Below are 19,312 nucleotides of genomic sequence, written 5' to 3'. Positions count from 1 at the left end.
CAGCTTCTTACTGACTTTTTTCAAACACAGCCTGTAACATGGCAGTTGGCAGGTGATTGGCTGGATGTTTATCTCTCTTTATCACCCTTGCATTTATCTCTTGTTAAGGCTTAATACATCTGCCCCATATTACTTATATAAGCAAAATCAAATTGAATAAAAATCAAACGCATTCAATCCCGGTATGCGGCCCCCCCGCATTGAAGTTGTATAGAAAAATAGACTGTGAAGGCAAGACTATATACAGTAGCACAGATCTGTATTATATAGTCTAAATCAAATGTCCTTTGGGCAACAGATAAAAATTTAAACAGCTAAAATCTGGACCTGTGTAGTTCCTTTAGTATTTTGGACACCAATAAAGTTCATATTCAGGCTTTTCTTTTTCATTCAGTTATGACCACCCCTCCATACACTCCATACACTCTTCTGTGAGAAATGACACCTGAAGTGCTAGCCACAACGCAAGCTCCGGTTTTATGATCCAGGATCGGATATTGCAGGAAGCTCCAAAACTGGGACTTGGTTCGACTCAGTTCCCCAAAGCTGTTGCGTTCTGTTTTAGCAAAGCAAACAGCTTATCTCTACTTTATTTTATACATATTATGTATGCGTTGGACCCCCGCCCCTCACATCTAAAGGCCCAGATACATCAGTGATCTGATATCCACAACCTGACAGCTGAAGCGGCAGTTGTACTGACCGGGTAGCTGAGATCACGAGTGGAGGCCGGGGATGGTTGCATGCATGTGGAGGTCCGATCCCCCATCCACGGAGCTCCACCATCCCCGGCCTCCGGTGCAGCGTGGCTGTGGTGGAGGAGGTGAGGGAGAAGGCAGCGCTGCGCACCCCCGGCAGTGAGCGCCGAGAACCCCTGGAGCAGGATGACTGGAGACGAGCAGTGCGCCCCCCCTCTACACCACTTCGACAAAGCAATCCAAATCAAATATCAAATTCCTAGTATACGCAAGTATACCTGGCCAATAAAGCTGATTCTGATTGATGAGGTTGCAATTTGTTTCCCAATCTTGCAATCTGCACCCATACACTACAGATATTTACCAGAGATCTGCAGATTTTTTAGATCTTCACTTGGATCTTCAAATCTGAATATGGATGATTGTCAAAATGGTCGCTTTTTGATCGCAATCGTCAATTCGGAAAGCCCATACATCAACGATGGTTTGGGGCAACTATCACACAAATGTCAAATTGCCCCAATCCATCCCTGATGTATGGGCAGCTATACTCTGCACATTTTACCCCTGTCCTACCTGCAGTTCAGCATGGTTTTACCCAGGTGCAGTTACTTTCTCTGTTTGCTTAGCTCCCAAGTCAGAATCAGCCTTTGGGAGGGCCGGATTAAGCCTTTGGGAGGGCCCGGGTCACTTTAGACCAGGGTTGCCGACTTTTAAAAAATCCTCTCCGGGAGAAGCCCGGAGAGGAATCTTGCATTACGCGTTTTGGGGGTGGGGCTTAACTGTGATGTCATTAAGCCCCGCCCCCATTACATCAAATAGTCGAAATGACAGTTATCCATGGAGGGGCGGGGCTAAAACGTCACGATTGTGCCGTTTTAGCTCCGCCCCCTCCCCTGAGACCCGCGGATTGCGGCATATAAATGCCGCGATCGGGGGGCTCAGTGGGGGTCCCCCTGATTCCGGGAGGGTTGCCCACCCTTCCGGGGGCCGGGAGGAAGGACCCGATTTTCGGGAGACTCCCGCAAATTCCGGGAGGGTCGGCAACCCTGCTTTAGACAGGGGGGCCGCAAACTGCACGGGAGAATATCACGCTGTCAAAACAAATAGTAAAGGCAGTATAAACGTACAGACCATAGAGCTGCTAAAATAGCAGATATAAGCAAGTGACAATATTAGCAGCAAAGCCTTGCATGTAGATCATACATATGTATAATGTCACTGACTAGAACAAATAAACTAGGAGGGTAGTTCAAATGTAAGGACATGTTATAAAGCAAAGGTAGGAACATTGAGATAAGAGAGTGCATGTAAACGCCAAAGTTGTTGGGAGAGTACATGTAAACTCCACGGGTAAACATGATAGTCAGGGCATCTGGATTATCAGAGAGTTGTACACATAATATATGTGGTCTACAACTGGAGGTGGTCAGAAAGAATAGGGAAAAATTACGTGGGAGAGTACGTACAAACTTGCTGGTAATAGGGGTGAGATTTAATAGGATGAGAGTTTCAGAAAGTGAGAGATTTGGGAAGAAATCTCCAGTTTTTTTAAAGCGGCAATCATTTACACTGCAAAACCAGTTTGATTTTGCTGTGTAAATGATTGCCGCTTTAAAAAAACTGGAGATTTCTTCCCAAATCTCTCAATTTCTGAATCTCTCATCCTATTAAATCTCACCCTAGATGTCTTGTGGGATCTAGAATCTGAAAGCTCTAATGGGGAAGTACCCATAAGTGGCTCAGGTTAAAGGACCAATAGTCAATGGGTAACTGCAGGGGGGTGGGGAGAAAAAAAATATATATACACCACATGGAAAGCCTATTTTTGTCCCTCTGTACCGTGCTCTGTAGGAGACCTCACAGCACTGCCTCTGATTAAAAACCCTCCCATAACAAGGCTGCTGCTGCTGTCCTCCCCGGGCCTAAAAAGGATGTGATAAGCTCCACCAGGGGCGTAACTAGAACCTTGTGGGCCCCATAGCAAAATCTTCATAGGGTCCCCCAACGGTGTCACTATAATAGGCTGTAACCTGCAGGGGCATGGGAGGGGATGGTTACACAGTAGGGAGCATAGTGGTAGAATGTCACCTGTAGGGGTGGGGGGCAGGGGTCCACAGGCATAGGCAGGTTAGCTGAGAGGGTACTAATTAACTGGGCCCAGGCTTGCCCTGGTCCGAAACCTCCCTTCCCCCTCCGTCACTCCCAGGTAGCAACAGCAGCACACACTTCTACAGCATATGCTGTGCAGGCTCAGCATGAGTGTCTCACTGACAGCATGAGAGGTCATGCTGAGCCTGCTGTCAGCACAACACATTCTGTAGGTGTGTGCTGCTGCTGCTGAGATTACAGTTTTTAGAGTTTTCTTACACCCTCCTCTAAACATTTTGGAGGCATGGCCTAAGTGCGGGAGGTGCCCCCGCACACACTTAGGCCACGCCTCCAAAATTTTACCAGGGCCCGGCATTCCTCTCGGCTGCCCTGGGCATAGGAGGGAGCAGGGGATAGGCGGTAACCTGCAAAGGAAGGGGAGGAGGTGGTGGCACAGTAGGGAGCAGGCTGTCACCTGCAAAAGGAGAAGGAGTGTTGCAGGCACAGCAGGGAGAAGGGGGGTTGACTAGTATTACCTGCAGGTGGGAGGGGGCCGAAGGCACAAGAAAGAGCAGGTGCAAGGCTGTCACTTGCAGTGGCAGGAAGGTGGGGGAAGGGGGCATATAGGCTGTCACAAGCAGGGGCGAGGGAGGGTTACAGGCTGACACTTGGTAACCTGTTTGTGGTCACTGCTCTAAGCAGGGCCGGTGCTAGGGGGTTCGGCGCCCTCCTGCAAACTATAAATTTGCGCCCACCCAAACTTTACAAAGGGAGGGGTGTGGCCACACAATAATGCTCCCACTCCAAATGACACTACACAGTAGCACAATCTTATTCTCCAGTGCCGTAACTAGCCATTTTGGTGCCATGTGCGAAAAAACAGTGACAGTGCGCGCCGAAGGCGCGTGCAAAATTGTAGAAGCGTGGCTTCATGGGGAATTGGTGTGGTCACATAAAAGTACCAATAACACCATAATCCCCATAACACATTATGCTTCACACCTCAAAACCCAAAGCACATTATAGTAACCACACACAGTAATGCACATTATTCGTAATGCCACACATCATGATGCCCCTTGCACAATATGCAGAACACCATAATGCCCATTACACATTATGCCACACACTGTAATTCCCCTTACATAATATGCCATGCACTATAATGCCCATATGACATTGACACACATTATGCTACACATAATGCCCCGAGTACTCCTGCATATGCCCACATTTATAGCGTTGCTTATTCATAACACCCACACCAGTTGCGAAAAGTAGTTGCTCTGCTTACAAGTAGTGCCCACACCAGTTGCCGACAGTAGTAGCACTGCGTAACCATATACTCACTCCAGATGCTGACAGTAGTACCTCTGCTTATACATAACACCCACACCAGTTGCCAAAAGTAGTTGTTCTGCTTATACACATGCCCACACCAGTTGCCTAAAAGTAGTACCTCTGTTTATACGTAGTGCCCACACCAGTTGCCGACAGTAGTAGCACTGTGTAACCATATGCCCACACCAGTTGCCAACATTAGAAGCGCTGCCTGTACACATGCCTACACCAGTTGCCGACATTAGTAGTGCTGCCTCTACACGTGCCCACACCAGTTGCCGACATTAGTAGTGCTGCCTCTACACGTGCCCACACCAGTTGCCGACATTAGTAGTGCTGCCTCTACACGTGCCCACACCAGTTGCCGACAGTAGTACCGCTGCCTACACACGTGCCCACACCAGTTGCCATCATTAGTAGTGCTGCCTCTACATGTGCCCACACCAGTTGTCGACAGTAGTACCGCTGCCTACACACGTGCCCACACCAGTTGCCGACATTAGTAGCGCTGCATATAGACGTGCCCACACCAGTTGCTGACATTAACAGCGCTACCTATACACGTGCCCACACCAGTTGCCGACATTAGTAGTGCTGCCTATACACATGCCCACACCAGTTGCCAACGTTAGTATCGCTGCCTATACACGTGCCCACATCAGCTGCCGACATTAGTAGTGTTGCCTACACATGTGCCCACACCAGTTGCCGACATTAGTAGTGCTGCCTACAAACGTGCCCACACCAGTTGCTGACATTAGTAGCGCTGCATACACATGTGCCCACACCAGTTGCTGACATTAGTAGTGCTGCCTACACACGTGCCCACATCAGTTGCCGACATTAGTACACTCACACTTTACAATGGTGGCACTGGCAGCTCATCATCCTCTCCTGTTTCCTGGTGTCTTCAGTCAGCCTTGCTCCCTTGTAGCTCCGCCCCTTCCGGTCCATGTAGCCACGCCCCCTCCGTCAGTGTAGCTCCGCCCCCTTTCGGACCCTCCCGATGACCAGCTGATAATGAGCCAGGAGGGATCTCTGTGCCTCCGGCGCTGCTGCCTGTGATGAAGTGTGACAGGTGCAGCAGCAGCCGGCAGGCACAGAGGACAGCAGAGGATGCACAGCAGGGACAGCGCCTCTCCTGCACGGCACCTACCTGCTTTGCATCCTCTGCTGAGTGGGTAGCGCCGGCCCTGGCTCTAAGTGTGTGCAGCCAGCGGCCATCCGGGCCCATGCTGCGCTACATGGTAAAAGCTGCTGGGGAGGAGCGCTGACTCACCTTCCCTTCAGCACCATCTACTCACCCTCCCTCCGCGCACAGCAGAAGAAGCCGCACTGCAAGGAGCTGCCGGCCACCGCTGCCGCTGGTCTCACAATCTCAGCAAGCGCCCGGCAGTTGTGAAAGGCAGCTGCAGTGCCCTCTAGTGTGAGTGCCCTCCTGCAGTGCCCTCCTTCTGAGATGCATCCTGGCCTCCATCCCTCCCTCCCACTAAAATTACTGTGGCGGCAGCACAGTGATAATTAAAAAAAAAGGAAAGAGGGTACAGGGTCCCCGGGCGCCCCCAAGCCAAAGGGCCCCATAGCAGTTGCACCCCCTGCACCCTCCATTGTTACGCCACTGACCTCCACCAATCAGAGCTCAGCACAAGCCTCTCTGCCACTGACCTCTTGTGCAAAGTCTCATGGGACTTAGTCAACTCCCAGTAATGCACTGCACACTTGTGCAGTCAGTGTGCCTTGGCTCCCAATGCTCAGCACCATTAATTATTGTCACATCGGCCTCTGTGACTTTAGAGTTACCAGGTGCATCTGTGCACATCATGCGCTGAGCAATAAAGGCAACACTTCAAAATAATAGGTCATGAGACAAGATCATAAAGCAGTTGTATTCTATTTAAAATACTACCTATAACTTCTACACCATTCAGCACACACAAAGGCACTCTCAATATGTAACAGTGTGTTGGGAATTGTATGCTTATCTTACAAGGAATGAATAATGGCAATTGACATTTTAAAGATGAGATCTCACACACGTGATAAAACCTAATTTGATTTGACACTACTGGCCCTGTCACTGTATATGGCTCCCCCAGTACACATTGCTCACAGCAAGTTTTTCCAGCTGATACTTATACTCTGCCTGCTCCGTTATATAGAACTGCTGGTAGGAGGAGGAGGCTACGTCACCACTGATTGGAAGTTGGAAAGTGGAAAATTATTATTATTATTATTAACGGGTTGTTATATATTTCAGCAAATTCCATTGCACTGATTCAGTATTGGTTGTAGTTTTGTGAGGATCTGCTGCAGTGGTGTAACTATAAATTTTGCTCCACCCTGCCAAAAAGTTTGTGATGCCCCCCCCCCCCCCACCCCTCCAGGCTCCTCTCCGGCATGTTTCCCCAGCGTGTGACGTGATGACGTCACACACATAACGGAGAAGCTGAAGCAGGAGAGAGGAAGAGAGACCAGCAGACACTGCTGCTTCCCTTGGCTCCGACGCACCACAGGCTGCCCCAGCAGGCCCACCCATCCTGTACACAGTAGCCAATAAACAGCTCTGTGTACAGTCAATTAAATCAGTGGGGGGATTTGTCATCTCTGCAATCCCCGCACCCACGCTGTGGCTGACTCGCCTCCAGTGCTCAGTCAGTGGGCAGCGGCAGACAGCAGCATGTCAGTGCGTCGAGCGGGTTCCAGCACCCACACAGGCCCTACTGCTGCTGAGGCTGCCTTACAGTAGTTATGCCACTGATCTGCTGCGGGGGGCTGTCCCTGCACAGATAAAGGCCACCCCACACATAGGGAAAAGCAGGAGGGATTTCTGGTAGCCTGGAACCCCCCCTTCCTCTTGACAAGTGCCTTAAATGATGACAACAACAGCTGGTATATAATATGATCAATAGAGCTGCCACCACACCATGCAGTGTAAGGGACTTCTACATATGCCCAGTGTACCAGCTTCTTCTACCACATGTACTGCATGTGTGGAACTGAGCCCTCGAACATCGCAATGGACCAGAGAGCAGCTGCCAGGTGGAAGAGACAGGAGCCCTACCATATAGTGGGAGATTGTGAGCTTAGAAAGTGCAGTACTGGTTCCATTATGTTTGTGCGTTTATTTATTACGATATATTTACCCTTTTCCTGACCACTTCTCTTATTTAAATGTTTGAAACAGCGTATACTTTAGACCATCTGTACAGTTAAATATAATGCTGTATCCCATACAGTATCCATTGTATAAAAAGACCAAAATTCTAGGCTGTTACGGCTCCCCCAGACTCCCGTACGTACTTACTAAAATGCGCTGCAGATTGGGAGATTTTGGATTACATTTGGAAACCCCTCTCGACAAATCCTGCATTTGACACTGGCAACACATGCAGGATCCTTCCCCACAATGTGCCTGTAACATTATATACAGTGCAGCCTAGTTGTGAAGCCATGCGCAGGCCGGCCTGTTTTTTTCAGCCACAGTGGCTGTGCGTGATGTCACTCAGCCACAGCGAACCCCCCCTGCTTACGTGTGCTGGAATCAGAGGGGTGTTACAGTTAGAATAGCACCTCACACCAAACCTGTGGTAGAAGGTCTTCTCTGCTTCCAAAAAATAATCCTATAATCTATGGGTTCGATTATGAGGGAGAAAGAACACTTTTAATACTCTCTTTCCCATGCTTTTGAAAATGTCTGTAGTACAGGGTTGCCGACCCTCCCGGAATTTCCGGGAGTCTCCCGAAAATCGGGTACCCCCTCCCGGCCCCCGGAAGGGTGGGCAACCCTCCCGGATTCAGGGGGGACCCCCGCTGACCCCTGGATCGCGGCATTAAAATGCTGCAATCCTCGGGTCTCAGAGGAGGGGGCGGAGCTAAAACGGCACAATCGCGTCATTTTAGCCCCACCCCCTCCATGGAGATCCCTGAATTCGCTGCTTTTAACAGTATGGGGGCGTGGCTTATTGATGTCGCTCGTAAGCCCCGGCTTCTCCCGGAGAGGAGAATGTTAAAGTCGACAACCCTGCTGTAGTATTTTGCATGGAATGGGTGGTAACCCTGTGTACCCTACTGTCTGGGAGCCTCGACTCCTCTTAGGAATCATTATACTGCACAATACTATGGTGTTTTGTCTAAAGTGTATCACCATTATTAATAGTACATTATCCTGCAGGCACTAGCAGTATTTACTATACTTATTTATCAAGGGGACCCGAACCATGCGTTCTCTATAATACCCCTTTCAGACAGAAAAAAAGACCCGGTAATTTCCCTGCTCTTGCCGTGTCGACACGGGTTTTTCTTCTGTCTGAAAGGGTCAACACGGGTCTAAAGTTCCGGGACTTCGACCCAGTAATTTACCTGGGTTTTTCCCGTGTCAGACACGTGTCTGCGGCTGTGTGAAAGGTCCCGACCCGTGTTTTTCTCCCGACTATTGAAAAATCATGTTCATTGGCTGTGCAGCATGGTGCTGCGTGATTGGCTGATCTTTACAGCTTCCCTGATTGGCTGAGCGCACGTGGCAGAGGACATGGCGCACTGGAAAGATGAGGAGATCCGTGAGCTGCTCAGTGTCAGAGGGGAGGAAGAAATCCGCAAACAGATTACTGGCACAGTGAAGGACGCTGTAGTCTACACCAATATTGCCAAGGTCCTCACTTCAAGGGGCATTGTGCGCACCCAGCAGCAGGTGGTCAACAAACTAAAAGCTCTGCGCAGGTATTACAACAAAGTTTGTGACAACAACAGGAGGAAAAGTGGTGCTGGGAGGATGGAATGGGTTTACTTCGACCAATGTAACGAGGTCTTTGGCAATTCTGCCCTGGTGAACCCTGTTGCCATATCATCATCCAGTGCAGCTTCATCACGGAGCATAACTCCAGAATGCAGCCCATCTTGCCCACCTATAATGGAGTTGGAAGACAGCATAGACAACAGCATCCCTGATCCTATTGCTGCCATGGAGGACACAATTGATCCAATAGAGGCTGAGGTTGACGACAGTGGAGCCAGCACCATTACCCCATCTGGGACACCCGCTCCTGCACAGACTGAGACCCCAACGTTGCGTCGTAACAGTAAGTTTTTCAAGTATTGTTTGTGTATCTATTTTAATAGATGTACAGGGGGCTATAGGTATCAGCAGGCCTTTAATGCCCCACATGCTAGTACCTGTGGTTCTCCCAAGTATCAGCATGTGTTGCAGGCTTGCTGGGACCTGTAGTCCCACAGTAACACAGGTAACAACCACGCACCCACTACTACAGCACACATGTGGTGTGCCCTGGAGAGGGGTATTGTGGGAAACAGTAGTAGTAGTGTATATATATATATATATATATATACTGGCATGGCGCTATTGGATTGTAATGATTTTTCCTTTTTTTTAGTATTTGATGTACCTGCAAGGAAGAAAAAAACGTCAAAGATGGAGCTTGCTACGCGCTCAATGTCAAGAATCCTGGTAGATCATCTCCGAGAGTCCGATCTTGAATTTCAAACTCAAGAGGATGCCCGACTGCAGCGCTTCTTTGACAACGAGAGACAGTTGCAAGATTCCTTTCTCACACAGTTGGTGGGTCTGCACGAACGCATAGCGCGTGAAAATCGAGATGCACAGATGACCTTCCTTACCAATATGGTGTCTACATTACAGAATCCGCAGACTTACAAGCTGTGTAGTCCGTACGCTGAGGGTGATTATTGTAATCCTCCACACAGAGGCCATACATTTATGCCTTCAAATTCAAGCCAAACTACTGTGCAGGGCCAAGGGCGTAGTTATACTGAAAACATGGGCAATAATTTTTCACATGCCACACAGCCAAGTAGGCCACATGCCAATACCAGTCCACAGGAGACAGTGCATGATACTGTCAATGGCACAGGATATAGTAGGCAATATGGCAATGTGAAAAATTATGCTGATGATTCAGTGAATGCCAGTAATCATAACACTCCTGTTAGCACTGTAATCAGCACTGCCTACAGGCATTTGTAGTAATGTTGCTATATGGTTGTTCTTTTTATCTTTTTTCTGGGCTCGTTCAATTTTTCTTGCTTAAAAAGTGGCACTTACAAGGCCCGTTAAATGCTGTGTTCCATTTTGATGTACACAGTAGAGTATTATGGTTCTTTAGTTTATGAGCCTCAAAAAAGCTCATTTGGTTCTTCAGTTTGGAGCTGAATCAAAGTTCTCAAACTTTTTTTTTATTTAAATGTGTACAAATAGAGTATACTCTAGATATGTGACTGAACATAATCTATAATGTGTACACAGTATGCCTTCTTCTTTATCTTTAAGGCAATAAAAAAATTCCCTGTTTGGGGCTTATATTTATATATTTATATTTTTTTGGGGTGTACTAAGGGCTATTTCACACACTCCGACTCCTGTCGGATGGCGAAACCCCGCACGGCCAGGAAGCCGTGCCACACACCGTAGTTAATAATGGGCACAGATGTGACCATTCACCCAGGCCGCCTGGTTTCAGCCGGATCCCATCATTGTAAACTGCTGTGTGTGGCACAGATTCCTGGCCGTGCGGGTTTTCACTGCCCGGCAGGAGCCAGAGTGTTTCGAATTGCCCTACAGCACAGGTCTTCAACCTGTGGCCCTCCAGATGTTGTGAAACTACATGTCCCACCATACATTGCCACATTTTTTCCTATAGTAGGATGGCAAAAAAACTCAGGGCATGCGGGGACATGTAGTTCCACAACATCTGAAGGGCCACAGGTTGAAGACCTGTGCCCTACAGGTACCAAAAATTGCAAATACAAGTGTTTATCTATATATACAGTGCCGGATGAAAAGGTGTGGCTGCTGGACAGTCAGACTAGGTTTGTGTCTCCCCTATACAATATCAGCTTGGATGGCAGCACAACCTATTCACCCACCACTGATAGTAGACCTATGCTAAATACATATTCTACCTCGTGTTGCAATAGTTCAATGTTGTTTCAGTGTTGAAAGGGTATTTATGACCACTAAAGATTTATATTTGAAAACATTTTATATTTAAAGTGAACTGCATAAAACATGTTTTGTGAAAAATAAAACAAGTTCTTTCAAACATACAACCAATGTGTCCTTGTACTTCTACTGTGTCATAGTATTTAGGTTAATAGAGAGGGTGTTCTGCAACTTGTCAGCCATGTTTAATGCAATGCAGTGAGCAGTCACCACCCACTTTTCATGATCTCATCTCTGTGTGCCTTTAAAACTGTCCTTTTCTTATGACACACAGAGTTTTGCAGGAAAAATCCGGCTTCTGTGTGAAAGGGGTCGACACGGGAAATACCCGGGTTTTTGCTCCTGTGTGAAAGGGGGTCAGCCCCTTGCTGTCTAGTTGTACCCGGGTTTTTGTATCCGGGAAATACCTGGGTTTTTGGGATTTTTCTGTCTGAAAGGGGTATAAGTTAGCCGAACAGGTGTCCACACCCCTTCTGGAGACTAGCTACACCCCTAAACAAAGGCCCTATCACTGCATTCTCCAGTGGACCCTTCAAGCCCCAATCTGACACTGGTAACTCCACTGCGCCTGTGGTACGATCAGTCATCAAGATCCGCCATGCAATTGGGAGGAGTCAGCACATCCTTAGAAGTTTTGCAATTGGAAGATGGGTCCCACTGAAGAGATGAATCTCCTCATTCCAATGGATGATTTCTTCTTATTTTGCCATTAAATCCTAAGGATAAAAAGTTATTTCAGGAATTTATCTGCAATCAACCAATCCAAAGTGGCGTCTGTTAAGTTGCAGGGTGAGACAGACACTGCAATTAGTAGGTTTGACCAATGAGGTTCTTATATAGATTTTATTAATGAACTGCGCACTTCGATTTGTACGATGAAGACTGTGAATGTGGCAGTTTAATTCATGACAGAAGCTCATTTGAAATAAATCTATTGTCTTTAATAGAATAACTCCGCTGACATTTCTGTACAGCGAAGGTCATTTGCTGAGCACAATTCTTTTTCATGAGAGCACGTAGACCCCGGTAATTAATTCGCACAGTAAGATCTCCTTGGCACATGAGCCTAATTTCAGCTCAGTAATTCTACAGCTGCTCTTAGCTGGTTGCAGCCAGCTCCTGGCAAATACTTATTACCTTACCTCCCAAAAAATTTGTGTCACATTTCTCTGCTACAGAATAACTGCATATGCAGCTAAAGAAACATTATTTTTTTCGTTTTACAATAAGCATTTAATTAAGATGTTAGATCATAAAGAACAATCCCAGCCTCCTCCTCATGACCTTGTGTTGCAGAACTTAACGGAGCTGTAATCCATGGCCTCTAGTTCGAACTATGATTCTGGCCACCTTCTCATGTGTGGACTCGCTTAGAACGCCTTGAAGCAGATGATGCAGTGATAATGGAGGAGAAGTGATAAAGTGCCTGGTACTTTATCTCCGGCCAATCATCTCCTAACTGTTATATTACAGGCTGGGTTTAAAAAGAGACAGTTAGGAGCTGATTGGCCGGTGATAAAGTAACCATCACTTTATCACTTCTCTTCCGTTATCACTGCTTCATACATGTGCCTGTCACTTTCTTGTCCACCTCATAAAAACCTTCAGTCCACATGGCATATAGGGAATACAGCTGGGTCCTTAAAGTAGTTACTATGGGGGTATATTCAATCAGTGTCGAAACTGCCGTCTTGCCGAAAAGACAGCAGTTTTCGACATGAATACATCGGAACGGGTTCCTTTCTGTTCAATCTGAGCTTTTCTTTTGGCATGTCGAAATGTTTCGACATGCCGAAAAGCAGGTGAATTGACGGAAGAGCTGCTAATTCACCTGCTTTTGACGGAAACACAGCCAAAACTGCTGTGTTTCCGTCATTCTCAATCCGGCATAACAAGATGCTGGATTGAGGCAGGGAGGACGGCGCCGGGTGAGCAGCAGAAGGTTACACCGCGCCGTCCTCCTGTCCGCCACAGCCCGCACCCTCACGCTGCCGCCCGCACCCTCCCATAATACCCCGCCGCCGAGCCGGGTGAGAGCAGCTCACCCGACTCCATCCATCTCCCGCTGCCGCGCTCACCCGGTCCGAGCGCCGGCCGGGTGAGTGTCAATCATCGGCCAAATCCAACATCCGGATTTGGCCGATGAATTGAATAATGGATGCCGGATCCATTCCGGCAAAATGGATCCAGCATCAATTGAATATTGCCCTATAGCTGATATCGATGTTGTTATTACCAACATACAACTTAATAGAAAGTGATCGCCTAGAGACTGTGGGAGAAAGTAACTAATGTTCATAGCTGCGTGGATGGTACTGCATGCAGGGTGTGTTTGCAGAAATGCCCCCTACTGTGCACACAGCTATGTCTGAATGACCAAACTCAAAGTGTAATGTCATGACTTGTGGGTTTCATCATGACACTGGGTGCGTACGAAATTGGTGAAAAGTCTGTTCGCCAGGAGCACGCTCCTAGCCTTGCAAGTGGGGGGTGGAGAGGGACGTGGGGTGCTGGCCTGGGCTATTAGCATATATGAAGGCCTAGCGTTTCATGGGCGTCTGTGATGCAAGTGCGGGCGGCGGACAGCTAACATAACCGGAGGTCAGCTGCCCGCCCAATTCCCTGTAATTATACAAGCATATGTACGAGCGGTCTGGACCACCCTTACATATGCAAATGCCTTCACCAGCAGTCGATGGTCGGTGACCATTGAAAGATGGGGGAGGTTCTCACTGGAATGCGAATGGATGTTCTTGTAAAACATCTGTTCGCAGGCCTTGTGAACGCACGCCGCGTGCGAATGGGTGGCGCCGGCTAACCATTCGCAAGGTGGGGTTAGAGTGAATCGCAAGGATGCGAATTCGCATCCGACCGAGTCAACCTGAATAAGGGCCCTTGTGTAGAGGCACTTATTCAGTAATGTACATGTGCATGGGCTGCTTGTTCTTGTAGTGCATAGTTGATGATTCTGACAGTAAGTGCATGCTTACTGTATTATTTATGCTCCCAAATCTCTGTGTATACTTGTGTTCCAGTTGAGTTTCTGGTGTAGAGTTTGTCTGTTTGTTGTCAAATCTTTGATAAAAAAAAGGAAAACCCAATTACATAGAAATGTCATTTACTATTATAATAGTCAGTTTATGACCGAGGTTCCCAAACTTTTTTGAATTGCAGCACATTAGAGTATCAGAATTTTGTTTTTGTGGCAAAAGTTTCTTATTGAGGAATTTTGAAAACTATATGAAGTAAATTGTGTTTCTAGAAGATGTCATCCATACTGTAAGCCCCAGACACACTAGCCAACCCGGCCAATAGTGTGTACATGCTGAATGATATTGTCTGCTGTTATCGTTCAGTAACACCACCGGGACCCGCTAAACATGCAGCTCGTTTGGTTATATAGCCAAATTGATCAGCAGACATCAATCATCGGGAGTGCGCATCGATAACGACATGATATTGTGCATGATATCGTTCAGAAGCCCCTTTCTGTGCGATATTTTTTTTACAATATCCTGTAGTGTGTATGGAGCTTTAGATTTAGTTATGTGGTGAGGGATAAGATTTGCTTGTTTGTCCACAAATATACATACCTCCCAACGTTTGTGAAGTTGAAAACGGGACACGGAAAGGGGCGCGGCCTATGAAAAAGGAGGATTTGCGTCCTTAGGTCAAGCCCCCGTTTTCAGCCCATCTGCGATGCTGAACAGACGCTGTGCGCATGTGCCCAGCGTCTATTCCATTCAGGCTGGGGGCACTTCCAACTGCCCAGCCCCTGCCGAGGGACACTGGCGGCCACGGGCGGGGGTGAGACCGCGCCAAAATACCTGGACTGTCCCGCGAATAAACAGGACAGTTGGGAGGTATGTATATTATGCTTGGAAGCCATCAGCATTGGTTTTGTTTTTTACATTGAGCATAAATAAGTCAAACCGCCAAACCAGGGCACCCCTGAAAGTATCCTTAGATCACCCCGGGATGGCACGGAACACTGCTTGGGAATCACTGGCTTATACTATTCCCAGTGCCATACTAAATGGTCACAGTGCAGATAGTACTGGCATAATACAGTTGGTATGTCCTTTAACTCAGCATTAGCTATAAAGAGTGGTCATATGAATCCACATGTGGGTTTATAACACTACAGCTGCTTTTATGGCGAGAGAGAGATTGCATGAAACAATAGGATTTATAGGTGACAGTTAAACAAAGGAGAGGTTATGTGGGCAATAGACAGACACTGACAGCAGTTATATGATCAATAGGAAAAGTTATAGGCAAATGTCACAAGGTTAGGAGACTGGAATGTACCCATTTTGTTCTAAGTTCAAAGGCACTGACTGACAACAGGAACGTATAAAGTCAATCACCCCAGGTGGTGGAGGGTTAGAAATACAAGTTTATTCACATTGGTTTGACATCACTAGGTATACGTACACAATAAAAAAAAGGGCTGTTGCGTTCGATTAAAGAAGAATAGGGGATGCCCCAGATTCACAGCGAGATCGGTACATATTTCAGGAGACAGAAATGTTACATTTGTATGTGTAAGAACATGCTACAGAAACAGCCACGTCTGCACAGGGGTCAGGCAGATAGAGAGGGAGAGAGAGAGAGAGAGAGAGAGAGAGAGAGAGAGAGAGCGAGAGAGGGACAGTCTGATTGCGGAGAACAACACAGCATTTAATTAACAAAGTCATTATATAGTTTTCCATTGATCTTTGTGTTGTTTTGTATGCAGCTAGGGTGTGTTCTAGTTCCATAGGAAGGCCTGCGCCGCTTAAATTCCCCTGCAGCTGCAGTTTGTAGCCTGCAGAGCATTACAGCAGAGTGTGTGCACCAGTGCTAAGACAATAACCACAAACAACGTAGCCTGGAGTGCAACACTCTGCACAGGATTCGCAGAGCTTTGTGGCCCATACGGAAGAGTAATAGTCTGCGAGTTGCAGAAACCGATTACATTTCGGAGATTAAAAGTGCCAACTATTGATAAGGCAAAAACCTGGTTCTGGACTTTAAATAATTGACGCTTTATATCTTCGGGCTATTTCAGCAGCCGCCGGCGCAGCCCTCAGGCTATTTATATGGGAGCGATCGGTGCACTGTTCTGTTTTATCGTTACATTACTTACACAGGGATCTGCAGTTACAAGGTATACAGTGCTCTGTTAGTGACTAGATATGTGTTACTACTCACACACAGCCATATATGCTGTACATACAAAGGGTCTGATTCAGATTCGCATGCCAGTCAAGGGACAAGTGAGGCTGCACTGTGTGGTCATAAATTGATGCGCGCCTTCCCTTGTATTCAGTTGTCTGGTTCTATGTGAGCGCGCTGCTTCTCTGCATCCGCTTGTGACATCACTTTGAGCCAACCCTATTAGCTTAGCCTACGTACAATCGCCCAGCTGCACCCATTTAACCACAAGCGGTAATGCTGATATATTCACAAGTCTCCCATACTTGTCAAAATGCAAAAACGTGCTTGATCGTCGTCATGCTGAATCAGCCCCAAAGTGTGTAGTTCTACAGGACTTCACTAACAATAACATTTAAGGCACAAACACAATGTTGATCTGACCAACACGACCTCCTATAGAAATAGACATAATTGTACACACCGGTCTGGATAAACCGGCAGGTGCACCGGGTGAGGGTGAAGAAAGGACTTCAGAAAACATGGGCATGAATGTATTTGCTGCGGCCATAGATATTCACTACAGTAATGCAGTTTAGTGATATAGAACATACTGTTCAGTAGCTGGACATAGGGACCAAACATTGGCCGCGACGTTAAGGTTCCTGATTCCGCCACACTTCCTGCATCTCCAGGGAAATGACCAGCCGCATAATAAGTGCTAAGACATTACAAGAGAAGAACACAGACGGCACTGAGAAACGACCTGTAAATAAGATGGTGACATCATCTAGCGCGGCGTGAACGTATGACACGGTGGAGAGGGAGGGCCTGGATGGGTGGTAGTAGTAGTTGAAACGTTTGTTTTTTGTTTTTTTTTGCGTAGTTTGTTCTCTGTTATTCCCTGGGGTCCTAAAGAAAGGAAGATATGTTTAATGAACATAAGAACAAGATGTTATGGGGAAAATTTACTAAAGGAAATTTGTAAAAAAATAGGTGTATTTGTATCCAGAAATACACGTATTTTTGACATTTACTATCCCGAAAATACGGCAATTCGTAGTCGTATTGATGCTATCAATACGAATATGAATTGTCGTATTTTCGGGATAGTAAATGTCAAAAATACGTGTATTTCTGGATACAAATACACCTATTTTTTTTACAAATTTCCTTTAGTAAATTTCCCCCAATGTGTCTATCTCACCGCAGAACTTTATACTGGGTGACTTCTACATATTATGAACATGTATAATATTTCAGAACTTTATACAGGTCGAGTATCCCTTATCTAAAATGCTCGGGACCAGAAGAATTTTGGAATTTTGGATAACGGATTATTCCGTATTTTGGAATATTTTTATATTTGAATGAGGTATCTCTTTATGTTGTACAAACACATCAACCACATGAAATACACACAAATATATTTTATTTGCGCATGAAACAAGGTTTTAAAAAATTAAGCAAAGTTTGGGTACAATCTCAGGCACTGAATATGAATGCCGAGCAATCACGTCCTTGTACATACTGTATATAGTGCCAGTTACATGTTATTTCCCAAGTAGTGCCAGTTACATGTTATTTCCCAAGTAGTGCCAGTTACATGTTATTTCCCAAGTAGTGCCAGTTACATGTTATTTCCCAAGTAGTGCCAGTTACATGTTATTTCCCCAGTAGTGCCAGTTACAGATGTCCCCAGTAGTGCTGTTACATGTTATTTCCCCAGTAGTGCCAGTTACAGATGTCCCCAGTAGGTTTTTAGCTAAAAATAAAAGTACATTTTGGAGACTATGGTTTTCGGAATAATTTGGATAACGGATATTTGGATAAGGGATACGCAACCTGTATATGTTATACGCTTATAACATTATACAGGTTGAGTATCCCGTATCCAAAATGCTCGGGACCAGGAGAATTTTGGATAACGGATTATTCCGTATTTCGGAATATTTTAATATTTCAATGATGTATTTTGAAGTATCTTGCATTTATGCTGTATAAACACATAATATACACACAAATATATTTTATTACCACATAAAATACACACAAATATATTTTAATTGTTCAAAAAACAAGGTTTCAAAACGTGAAACAAAATTTGTGTACTATCTCAGCACTGAATTTGAATGCCAAGCAATCACTGTCTTGCACATATATAGTGCCAGGTACATATCATGTCCCCAGTGATGCTGTTACAAATGTCCCCAGTGAGTTTTTAGCAAAAAAAAAATTTTTTTCACTTTCTGGAATGTCCGTATTTCGGAATAATTCGGATAACGGATATTCGGATACAGGATACTCGACCTGTATATAGCTTTTATACATTATAGGCTTTATCTTATTGTAGAACATTATATGGCTTCTATACTGTTTGTTATAAGCTTAAATGCTTCTATCTCATTCTAGGACTCTAATGGTGGGTGTTCAATCAGTCCGATTTTTTCAGCCAGGCGAAAAAAGAAAAGAAAAGACTATTTCGGTCCTATTGTATTCAATTGCAGGAGTTTGTGGCCTTTTTTGATTAGTCATTTCTCACCTATGCCTTTATACCATTTTTTGTGGGGTGGGGGCAAAAAGGCATAGGTAAAAAAATGACAAAATAGTGGTCCAAAATGTCCACAATTTCACCAGAAAATGGCCGAAGACACGTAGAACAGCAGCTGATTTGCCTATCCACATGTTTTTCGCCAGTGCTGAGAATATTTAGTACGCAAAGAAATTGGCACTTTTATTGAAAAGGGTACATCCAAAATCACTCTATAAACGGGGAAAAAATGCAGATTTTTCGCCTAGGTGAAAAATCGTCACCAATTGACTATCCCACTATAAAGTGTAACACTATAGAGTTCTATCTTACTGCAGAACATAAATATATAATTCTGTATTATTGCTGGACTTTGGGCCTGATTAAGAGATGGATGGGAATGCAGTGCTGCATGCTAGCACCATTGTATTTCCATTCGACCTGAAGGAGGGAAATAAAGGAGACATCTCAGTAGAAGAGCGCCTCCTGTATGTTGTTGTGATCCCAGCACTGTGAACAACGCTGAAAGCTTATAAACAA

The 19,312-nt window shown here is 46.0% G+C and overlaps 2 protein-coding genes and 1 long non-coding RNA gene across 4 annotated transcripts in view; 2 read left to right on the top strand and 1 right to left on the bottom strand.

Annotated features, from left to right (window-relative positions):
* LOC146042872 (uncharacterized) overlaps positions 1-19,312 on the top strand; it is a 165,133-nt gene that overhangs the window by 70,254 nt on the left and 75,567 nt on the right. The gene's annotated exons all lie outside the window — the stretch shown is intronic.
* Positions 8,360-11,507, top strand: LOC146042869 (uncharacterized). Its single transcript, XM_083163138.1, has 2 exons — positions 8,360-9,205; positions 9,518-11,507. Exons 1-2 carry the CDS (start codon positions 8,659-8,661, stop codon positions 10,126-10,128), a joined length of 1,158 nt encoding a protein of 385 aa, XP_083019264.1. The 5' UTR covers positions 8,360-8,658; the 3' UTR covers positions 10,129-11,507.
* The window catches only part of FXYD6 (FXYD domain containing ion transport regulator 6), an 84,066-nt gene continuing 80,236 nt past the window's right edge, over positions 15,483-19,312 (bottom strand). For both annotated transcript variants that reach the window (XM_083163140.1, XM_083163139.1), the window contains exon 8: positions 15,483-17,154. The gene's annotated coding sequence lies outside the window, so the exon portion shown is untranslated. The remainder of the gene's footprint in view (positions 17,155-19,312) is intronic.

This window comes from Crinia signifera, chromosome 19 (genome assembly GCF_055691185.1).
Source record: "Crinia signifera chromosome 19, ASM5569118v1, whole genome shotgun sequence".
Classification (NCBI taxonomy): domain Eukaryota; kingdom Metazoa; phylum Chordata; class Amphibia; order Anura; family Myobatrachidae; genus Crinia; species Crinia signifera.
The sequence above is the reverse complement of the archived record's forward strand: the minus strand, read 5'-3'. Positions and strand labels throughout refer to the sequence as shown.